The sequence below is a fragment of the Carex rostrata genome, chromosome 17 (assembly GCF_964058835.1).
Source record: "Carex rostrata chromosome 17, lpCarRost1.2, whole genome shotgun sequence".
NCBI lineage: Eukaryota > Viridiplantae > Streptophyta > Magnoliopsida > Poales > Cyperaceae > Carex > Carex rostrata.
In genome coordinates, this window is record NC_135934.1 from 1,857,747 (window position 1) to 1,868,157 (window position 10,411).

General features: G+C 33.6%; 2 protein-coding genes across 3 annotated transcripts; both read right to left on the reverse strand.

Annotated features, from left to right (window-relative positions):
- Positions 1-1,624: 1,624 nt before the first annotated feature.
- LOC144568655 (putative F-box protein At3g61730) lies at positions 1,625-5,162 on the reverse strand. Its single transcript, XM_078319028.1, has 8 exons — positions 4,789-5,162; positions 3,569-3,768; positions 3,218-3,262; positions 2,948-3,115; positions 2,777-2,824; positions 2,477-2,647; positions 2,256-2,363; positions 1,625-1,901 (listed from the first exon to the last, which is right to left on the reverse strand). Exons 1-8 carry the CDS (start codon positions 5,160-5,162, stop codon positions 1,822-1,824), a joined length of 1,194 nt encoding a protein of 397 aa, XP_078175154.1. The 3' UTR covers positions 1,625-1,821.
- Positions 5,163-5,857: 695 nt separating this feature from the next.
- LOC144568297 (Got1/Sft2-like vescicle transport protein family) lies at positions 5,858-7,750 on the reverse strand. 2 transcript variants are annotated; one of them, XM_078318595.1, is made up of 6 exons: positions 7,567-7,735; positions 7,409-7,462; positions 7,078-7,151; positions 6,701-6,818; positions 6,532-6,590; positions 5,858-6,423 (listed from the first exon to the last, which is right to left on the reverse strand). In XM_078318595.1, the coding sequence occupies exons 1-6, from the start codon at positions 7,681-7,683 to the stop codon at positions 6,345-6,347; spliced, it is 501 nt and encodes a 166-aa protein (XP_078174721.1). In that variant the 5' UTR covers positions 7,684-7,735; the 3' UTR covers positions 5,858-6,344. The 2 variants fall into 2 exon arrangements, with proteins under 2 accessions (XP_078174721.1, XP_078174722.1); XM_078318596.1 differs by lacking the exon at positions 6,532-6,590 and having other exon boundaries at positions 5,933-6,423; positions 7,567-7,750.
- Between the last annotated feature and the right edge of the window lie 2,661 nt (positions 7,751-10,411).

A 10,411-nucleotide genomic window follows, 5' to 3' on the forward strand; every position in this document is an offset into this window, starting at 1 on the left:
ATGTGTAGCGTAGGTCAAATAGTGACTTAAAGGTCCAAGAATGATGTAGATCTTGATTGATCCAGTTAAAAAGGGATCCGTATCCTCCCAGGTACCTGACTCAACACAATTGAAATGGACTGTCCAGATTTAATTTCAGCCGGTGCCTACTCGGGATGACAGAGGGGGGCATTATTATTGGTGCTTTGAGATTCGTGCCAAGTTAAAAATTCTAATTTCAAACTGTCTAATTCAATTGTACTTGGTAGGTACCCTGAGGGGATGTGAATTCTTAAAAAGGGCCGTCTGGTCTAATTCGGATCCGATATGCTGATCTAACAGAATATATGAACTCAATGTATACTTGGTGCAATTCATATATTTTTCTTTCTCATGATGGGTTTATTGAGCATGCATCTAGATAAACACAAGAAAGTTAGATGTGGTTGATAATATTGTTTGCGGCCAAACTCAGTTTTCCTGTGTCGCTTGTTGGAATGTAGCAGTTGATATGCATCCATAATCAATATTTTAGAATAAAACTATTAATTTTTTTTTTAGTTATATCGCGAAAAGAGAAAATGATTTGAATGAAACGACAAAATATTGGGCCTCAATGTTTTGTTATTAGAATATTATACGCTCACTTAATTGACTTGGATTTTTTAAAAGGTTTCTGCTTTTAGGTGAGTTTCTCTCTGCACTTGAGAATTGTTATTAATTTCAACGCTGAGCCTTAATAAGGCGTAATCTAATGAATAATTTTATTGTAAAGTATTGATTGTGGAGAATTGTGTTATGCAAGTTAAAAGATGGGTTGGAGATTCGGTTCCAATTTTGAGAGATCCATTCAAGTATAAACAAGCCCAGAAATTGTAAAGCATCCCCCACATAGCTCTATAGGCCTGTTAAGGTTTGAAGCAAGTAATACCTTCTTTTAAAATAAATAATCGGACACGAAGTTATTCAAACAAAACAGTTAGGTTGTTAGTATTTTAACTAAGTCTTTCTAAAGTAAGGGCTGTGGTTTATGCTGGCGCAATAGAAGATATTAACTCAATGTATACTTAGCCTACAATTGAGTTCTATTTATACAAAGGAAGAGGCTTCATAGCCGTTGAAGAAAGGACCAAAAATATACACAGCAGTAAATACTACTTTTCCTATTTCTGGGTAAGTGTCGAAATTGAAGAAAAAATAATAAAAGAAAGAACTGGGTTAAATATGAAAACTTCCCCTTGGGTTATACTACATGTACCCAAAGTATGCATCTCCCACGATATACATTTTTTGTATTTTTAACAATATGCATCCACAATCAATACTTTATAATAAAATTATTCATTTTTATTTAAGTTATGTCGCGGAAAGAGAAAACGATTTTAATGAAACGACAAAATATTGGGCCTCAATGTTCTCTTATTGGAATAAAAGTTCACTTGATTAACTTATTAAAAAGGTTTCTGCTTTTAGGTGAGCTTCTCTCTGCAGAATTCTTCAAATTTGCAAGTGTTAATATGCAGTTCAATAATTGGCTTATGTGAGTATCACCTAAAGTCCTAAACATTTCTTTGTAGAACAGACTGAAAATTTGGAGACAAACAAACTCAAATTGTTATTAATTTCAACGTTGAGCCTTAATAAGGCGTAATCTAATGATAACGATCCAAGATACAATAGGGGGGAAATTACTAAAAAGAAGTGAAAACATTACAAGAAGAGCCTCAGATATATGGTGTTGGTATCCTATACGGGTCAGTATATTTCACTTTACCTTATAATTGGCTTATGTGAGTATCACCTAAACTTCAATTAAACTATATTAATAAGGAAATTAACAATCTAAATCAATTGCTGAGAGATCCTGATTGAGACCACATTACCGCTGTTGTCTTTCATCACCTGATACTTAACAACAATGCCTGAAAATGAAAGAAAATAAAAATTTAAAGCATATTTACATATGTGCCCTCGTAATTATCGAACTTGCATTTCATTTAAAAGTGCTGAATTAACTAAACATAGTATTTTTATGATGCTTTGAAAAGGAGGTATAAACATAGTAATCGGCTAGAAAATATGCTCAAAAATTGCATCCACTGACTGTGTCAAACTGAAACAAAGATTGTAAATATATTTCTTCTTTAATGAAATATTAGTAGGTATTCGCCTACTACTTAAAAAAAGAAAAAGAAAAAAATAGTAATCGACCTTCATAAACCAGAGGAAATAAACATTTAAACAAACTTAGACTATAATTAAATAACTTTAATTACCATCATTTGGTTGGAGATTGGTGTTAACAGCCACACCATGGAAACTTATCTTTGCTTTGGGCTGCCAGTCAGTAGGTGGCCCCACCCAGGACTTTGCATTCAAAATTTCTGCATTTAAACAATGAAACACACATCAGATTCTGCCTAAATTTAACACTACCTATATAGATCGCAAAAATGTTTTCAATAGAAATAGGTGAGTTCATGTTAAGTAATCATACTGGCAGTTCTAGGGGAGGATAGGTGTGATATGTCAAAGATCCCACCAATAGCTGCTTCAGAAGGGGTAGGGATGCGGTTGATCCCTATATCTTCGTATTGCCAGGTTTCTGTCAGGTAGCCTTCCTCCAGGAACAGCTCCATGTGCCTTGCATCCAGTACTTGCATTGTCCCTACAATTTGGGAGAGTTAGAACTTGCATAAGAAAATTCTATCTGTTTTTGTTTAATATTCTTTTTTTTTTAAATAAAAATTGAAAATTCGCTGTGTGAAGATAGGAGAGTGTTGTCACATTATCTTACCTTCACATGTGTTGAGGTTGCACACAGGACAGCGTACCAATTGGAGATCTGCATATGAATAGAATGAAATTTAGAGATATTGTGTGCTAATAGCCAGGTTTGTAATTAAATAATGTTCCAAAGGGAAAAATGTTTTTTTTCTTCTCATTTAATTTTAATGTTGGATTGTACCGGCTATCCAGATGCCAGTCTTGGCATTGGTCACGGAGCACGTGCCAGTGAGCTCAATTGAACGCTTTGCATCAGTGCCAGGCCTGGGAATCCTATTGGGGAGAGATAGTGTCTCCGTCAGAAGCACAAAAGGAGAGTCCAGGTAGAAAGACCCAATCCGCATCCAATCTATACCGAAATTATAAACAAGTTGGTTTTAAGAATTGTTAGAGAAATGAGGTTTTTATTGTGTGAAATGTAAATTGTTCTTTAAAGGAGATACAGACTAACCAATGTGCTTATCTTGTTGGCGAAAGCAGTAGGCGTGAGTACCATCTGGTCAAAGAGAGCATCTGTTAGTCTCGAGTAACAGAACTAAAATGGTGCATTCTATGACAACTTAATGGGTAAAATAAGCAGTTAGTTATCTAAATGCTTTATGATAATTCGTGCTATGAAGAATTTAACCGCACAATTGTTTGTAATCTGGCATATCATCTCAAGGAAGTAAATTTTTTTATCTGTCTCCAAGTAAATCACTTCTGAGTGTTTACACTTACCTTATTCAAAAAGGTTTGTGGATCTAGTCGGATTAAATAAAGCAAACTAAAAATTCTACTAATAAAAAAATCAAATCAATACCGAAAGCAGAGGCATAGATCTCCTTCCAGGGAAAGGATGTATGGCAAGGAGCCGGGACACCCATGTCACGAAGGCAAGCATACTTCCATATGTAATCTTGAGAAATTAGACGGTTAAACCACCGGTTAGTGAAGCTCAACATTAGCAGTTCTCTTCCATCCAAGTGTTTTGCCACCTCTGTCCACAGATCCATGTCATAGCTGCCATTATTATAGTAAACAATAAATTATAGTAAGAGAATTTTAATTAATTTATTAAAATATAAGTGATCTGATAGGTACATTTAAGATCTAAAATTGGAAACATGAGATGGCAATAGTTACTATAACAGAGAGATACTGAAAAATGTAATTGCTATTGCCACAGAGAGGTTTACTAATTAAATTAAGCACTGTTTAAACAGTATCTGAATAAAATGGGAGCTAAGGTCAGATCCTTTTTGAGATGTCCAGGTCAACATCAAAAATTGGAGCTGGTGCTTTGACAGAGGAATCTAGTCACTTATGCCAGTTATAGTACAAGGAAAGAGCAAAGTAAGATTAAATATCCATTATTTGTTTCCTGAATGGAGAAAATAGCATCGAAGGAATGAATAAAATCAAGTTCATGCAACTATGACACCTGATAAGTATGATTTTCTCAAGGACATAAGCATAGTGCAAATGGATACTTATAATTCTAGTAAAGTTCAACTGAAACTCAAAGAAGCAAATCCTAGCTACTTTTAACAAACAGTAACAATGCTGATACATCGAGGGATCTCCCTGAACTAATCCATGATGCATAATTTAAATCAGAATCAAATCCTACAATATACATTATGTAACCTAAAAAATTGATCCATGCTCACAAAAGGTCTATATTCATAGATCGAGCTTCTAAAAGGAGATCACAGCAAAATTCGAGCAAAAACTCATAACAAACTACAATTCATTGAGAATAATTCAATTCAGAAAGAGATCCTCATAAATCTTTATTTATTAAGCTCATATATCACCTCACGTCCAATCTGGCTTAATCTAATCCAATCAATCACGAAATTTAGCTATGCAGAGAGAAATTCAAAGAAGAACAACGAGCAAATTCGAGCTCAATTATAAAATAACAGTAAATAATTGTATTAAACAAAGTGCATAATATATCTCAGATCCGATCTTAGCTCTATCTGAATCAAATCAATGACAAATTCAAGCTGAAACAAAGATTTAGAAAAAACAAACCCGTTTAAGGCTGAATGAGGAGTGATAAACGAAGCTTGAGGTGAACTGCAAGGAGCGATTGTTCTTTCCTTCTTCACACGTCTCTCTTCCTGCACAGAGAGATCACCTCCTTCTCTCCCCCTTTTGTTACTGCTTTGATGAACAATCTCCTTCTCCTCCTCTCCTTCACAGCCTCCTTCGCTGTTGCTCATTCTCTTTCTCCTTCTGTAGTATGTCAACATCTCTCCTATTTTGCTCGTTCTCTTTCTCCTCCTATATGTCAACATCGGTCCTCTCCCTCCGTTTTCTTCTTCTTCTTCCCTCTCCCTCTTTCTACTCAGATTTGAATTGAATGGATTGAGCCACTGATAGTAGCTAGACAGTGTCAGTCCCATAGGGAGGTTAGAGAGACGATTAATAAACGCGGGGTGGCAGGAAGGATTTCAAAATTTTAAAGAGAGATCGGGAGGTGAGGAGAATTCTTTATCTAGACCTACCATATGAAGACCAAATAGGTGGGTCCCAACTTCAGTAACTCTTACCCGAATGATAGAATGGACCCCGGTTTTGTATTTGATTTCCCGAACGCGAGCCCTCGTAACGGAAAAGCTACTGGACAAGCTCGGGTTGTTCGGGGATAGTTTCGGTATTTGCATATTATTTGGTCCTGTGTTTGACTTGATTAAACTTTGACCAGTCCTGTTTCATAGTTTGAAGGACGTAATGCCTCTTACATGTGGGGCACGAACAGACGATTGTATCTACTGGCGTTTTATGTGGTAATGCACCAAGAGCAACTTATTATACCACAGGGATCTAGCTCCTGGGGCATCACCATAGTTAACCTTATGTATTAGACTAAAAAATGGGACCCATTTGTCATCCTCAGTAAGCAATTAAACCTCACATCATTAAAATAACAGTTTCTAATTATAAAAAAAAAATATCTTTCAATCCCATTTGTTCTTAGAAGCACTGTGATTGACAACATTTCTGACAACAAGAACCTTGAATTCGAGGTACTTTAAATAATAAGAATTTAGTAGTACCAGTCTACCAGAACATCATAATAATTGTCTCAAAATTACAAGTTGTGTTCATGTGGAAATAAACAGAGAATTAAAAAAATTAAAACAAGATACCATATCATACAGCTACACTATTCATCCCGAGAATCAGAATTCAATTATAGATATAAAAGAAACGCACAAAAAAGTTCCACATGGCATTTTCAGTCAATGCTTCGTTTACAAAATCTTACAAAATCTATTTCACAAATCGTACAAGGAAAAGCAAAAAAAAAAAAAAAAAAATAGTAAAATACATAATCACACAAAAATGAATTGATAACAAAAGAATCACAATTAATGGTGAAGAAAACTAGAACCATCCAAACAGTGGCGGGGTGAATGCAGTGTTGTGGTATATTTCAACAAGGGATTTTTTTTTTGTAACAAAAACAAGGGAGTTCAAATTGAACCATTGGCTGAATCTGTTGTATGATTCCAGCAACACCACCGCTTTATAATGAACATAAATGAATTAATGATTAAGCACTAAAATATCTCTCCGTGCACTCAAATCTCAGTGTCAAAAACCCTTACAAACATATCTGAGGCGAATTTTCTGGCAAAAGGGATATAACTCAGGCCATACCTACAAAACCAGCATTGAAGTTATTAATAACCAAAAACCAGTCTAAACATACTTTGGGAAAGTGCTGTAAAGTATATATATAACCAAAGTTATGAACTGCAAGCTTACCAAGCTAGAGCACATATCTCAATTATAATTGCTATCAGTGTCAATAACTTGTTATGAATCTATAGAAGAACAAAGACAATGTTTGACATGTTAGTAAGTTTCTTTTATCAGATCAACTCACAAAAATCTCAAAAAAATTAGATACAACTAGTTGTGGAATATTTCTCACCAAAAGGGCACAAATAAGAGCAAGGAGAACACATCCACCATAAATTGCAGTTGCAAGGACCCGAACTCGATCAAACATCATCGTAAGCTGCTGTGTGGGCCCGATTAGAAAAGTTGTGCTGCCACGTCATTTAAAATTTAAAAATATGGCTTCATAATTAACATTCTTTAAATTGACAATCAATTTTTGAATAAGTACACAATATTACGATGGGTTTTAGGGTTTAGGGTTTAGTGTTTTGTGACTACAAGATTCTCAGTAATTGTATTATTTTCCTAAATATAAAAGTACTATTCCATTTTGTCTAAATTGAACACTATGTAGGACAGATAAATAGATTTGAATAAAACAAAATACAATTGCTCTCGTTAACAAACCTTCCAACAGCTGCTACATTTCCAAAGGTGAACAACAATGCAAATTTGATTGGCCGAACGAATGCTATGAGTGACTACAAAAGGAAATAAATAATAGTTTAAAGCCAGAATGTGCAAGCAACTGATCACTGCTACAATATTATGAGTTCAATACCACCAGGTGCATTCTGGGTACAGAACCAGTACCAACCATACATGCTGGCATTCAGCATGGCAATTGTGCAAGTAGCAAAATTTTACCATAATATCTAACTTCAGTTCCTCACAAGCCTCAATTTGTAACAATTCAAAACTAACAGAAGCAAATAGAACGAATTATCTGGCCTGTTACCAAGAGCATAAAAACCAATCCAGCAGCAAGGCATGCACCGAAACCATAGATCCTCTACAAAATAAGAAAATAAAAAAATCGAAGAGGCGTGAATCCACAAGATCATAACATAAAAATTCAGGCGACGGTTCGTAATTCTTTGATTTTGAGGGTTTGACCTGAATTGGAGAAAGATTGCAGAGGCCTTGGTATTCCCCCAGTAAATCATCCTCCTGTTGTTGTTCTTCTTCGTCGCCGGAGAAGAGATTTTGTTGCAATCTTCTAAATGCATCCATTTTTTAGTGAGATTGAAAGTGCTATGAGATCCCATCGTTTGGGGATTTTTGGACTGGAGTGTGAAAAGCAGGAGGAAGACCTATCTTTTACAAAATGGGGCTCGAGAAATATTAGAATTGTGGAAAACATCTTCTGTATTCTCCTTTTAATTTACAAGGGCAATGGAATGGAATGGAATGAGCTTCGCCGGATTAAAATCTGACGGTCTACATCGCAGTTGTTCATCTTGATTTAATTACAAACTTATACAAAGGCACATTGATATTTATAGTTGAGAGAAGAACTGTCATTAAAAAGATATACGATAGTACTTTCTTGTTTGGATGATATGATATTTCAAGTTTAATTTTGAAATATAAGCCCCACTGCAATTTATAGGATCTTTGGAAGTAGGGGTGCAAACGAATTGAATAGTGGTAAAACTATTTTCGTATCTGTTTTTATTTTTCGGATACGGATACAATACATAAATATTTTCATAATATATATATTAAATTATATAGTATATATCTGCTATTTAGATACGGATAATTAAAAATCAAAACCATATCCGTATCTGTATCTGCACAGACATTCGGATATCGGATGTCCGTATTAAATTTTCGGATAAGGATTCGAATACGGTCCAATATTATCTGATCAGTTTGCACTCTTATTTGGGAGTATAAATTACAGTGGGTTTTGAACTGCTTGGATATAAATTGCAGAAATGATAGGGTCTTTGGAAGTATAAGACCCACTGCAAGTTATATTTCCAATATCCAAGCAGTTCAAAATATTATGTCATTTCTGTAAGTAAAAATCTGTTTAAGACAAACAAGACAAACAAATTAATGTAAGGCTTTTCCATGTCCATAAGCGTCTAAAACAATTGCATCATTTTATTATGAATAATCATTTGAGAACCCACACCTCTGTCCCCGCACTGTACCCACATATTTTCCAACTCAGTCAACCTTCTAATTTGACCATCCTAACTAACGACTTTCTAAAATAGATTATCTCTCTCTTCCCCCACCTTCATTAGCAATACTTGATTGGATATATATCTATATTACTTATAACAGATATTAATATTTTCCATCTGTAATATATAAAATGTTGAACTGATAAATAATTTTCATTTTATTGTTCAATATCAGAATGAATATTGATCTAAATGTGTATTTTCTTAGATGATTTATGCATACAAGATAAATAATTTTCATTTTATGATAATTGTATAGTTATAAACACTTTTTGAGATTGCTATAAGCACAGCGTAGTATACATATAAATACTTTCAATACTTAGATATTAATACTTTCAATCCCCACATGCAGTTATGGTTCCCCCATGCCATTTGAGTGGTTCCTAATGCGGGTATGACGTCAGAAATTTCAAAAAAAAAGTGTGGGTACGATTATTTTCAGTCCTCACAAGTAATTATGGCAGTTTAGGTGCGGGTACGACGTCAGAAATTTCAGAAAAAGGTGCGGGTACGATTATTTAAAAATAATTAATTTATCGTTTACATTGTTTACTATATAGATATAAATACTTGTGTTCTTTGGACTACATACTTCAAGATTTGCCTATTAATATTAAAAAAAAAAGTTACAGATCTGAAACAGTTGCGGTGCGGGTACGATTATTTTCAGTTCTCACAAGTAATTATGGTAGTTTAGGTGCGGGTACGATGTCAGAATTTTCAAAAAAAAGGTGCGGATACAATTATTTAAAAATAATTAATTTATCGTTTACATTGTTTACTATATAGATATAAATACTTGTGTTCTTTGGACTACATACTTCAAGATTTGCCTATTAATATTAAAAAAAAAAAGTTACAGATCTGAAACGGTTGCGATCCCCACAAGCAGTTATGGCAGTTTAGGTGCGGGTACTGTGCGGGTACGCAAGTGCGGGTACGCAAGTGCGGGTACTCATATCAGCTTCCTTTTATTATATATGAAAGTGAAACAAAAATAGTATCATAAAAATACGTTTTAATTCTAGAGAGAGAGAATGATAATAAACTTTATTACTTATTTCACTTTTATTCCTATTTGGTAAGGATGAGAATAAGAAAAAAAAAATCATTAGCTTATTGGACAAAGGTATAGTTAAGAACTATTTTATGCCTCGTTATCCAATAATGTAATAGATAAATATAATATTATATATGATAATATTTTAATTATAAATATTATTATAAAAATTATTACTATTTGATTGATTACATAATATTTTACACAGTTTTTTAATTATTAATAATTGTGTGTAAATATTTTTTATCAATGAAAATCGTAAGATGGCCATCTTACCCTCAATTAGTAATTTTTGACGATATTGGTTTATACATTATTTTTATAGTTTTAATTAGTAATTTATGATTAAATTTATTTACACAATATTTATGTAGTTTGTTTAATTATTAATTTGAAAAATAATGAGACCAATACTTATAATTTTTTGCATATTCAACTGTAAGAATAGGATAAAAGATCTTAGTTCAATAACAAACACTTTTTGTTAGGAACAATAACAAACACTTACTAATTAACCACTAATTAACCACTCAGAAATTAAAACACACTGTAAATTAATTCAATAATTTGACAAGGCACCTTCAACTACGTACGACAATGAAAATTCCAAAACTAAAAAAAAAAAAACTGTAAATTCAACAATTTGACGAAGCACAAATTTTGTAAGGGCACCGACGACATCAGCTTTTCTTGTTTG

What these genes read in the sequence shown, in the direction of transcription:
- LOC144568297 (XM_078318595.1), bottom strand. Translation starts at nt 7,683, where the DNA reads ATGGATGCATTTAGAAGATTGCAACAAAATCTCTTCTCCGGCGACGAA. An exon ending in CTCTTATTTGTGCCCTTTTG is followed by an intron (nt 6,591 to 6,700) that starts GTGAGAAATATT and finishes GTTCTTCTATAG; the next exon opens with ATTCATAACAAGTTATTGAC. An exon ending in GAGATATGTGCTCTAGCTTG is followed by an intron (nt 6,424 to 6,531) that starts GTAAGCTTGCAG and finishes CTGGTTTTGTAG; the next exon opens with GTATGGCCTGAGTTATATCC.
- LOC144568655 (XM_078319028.1), bottom strand. Translation starts at nt 5,162, where the DNA reads ATGGGACTGACACTGTCTAGCTACTATCAGTGGCTCAATCCATTCAAT. An exon ending in CCAACAAGATAAGCACATTG is followed by an intron (nt 3,116 to 3,217) that starts GTTAGTCTGTAT and finishes ATTTCGGTATAG; the next exon opens with ATTGGATGCGGATTGGGTCT. An exon ending in GACTGGCATCTGGATAGCCG is followed by an intron (nt 2,825 to 2,947) that starts GTACAATCCAAC and finishes ATTCATATGCAG; the next exon opens with ATCTCCAATTGGTACGCTGT.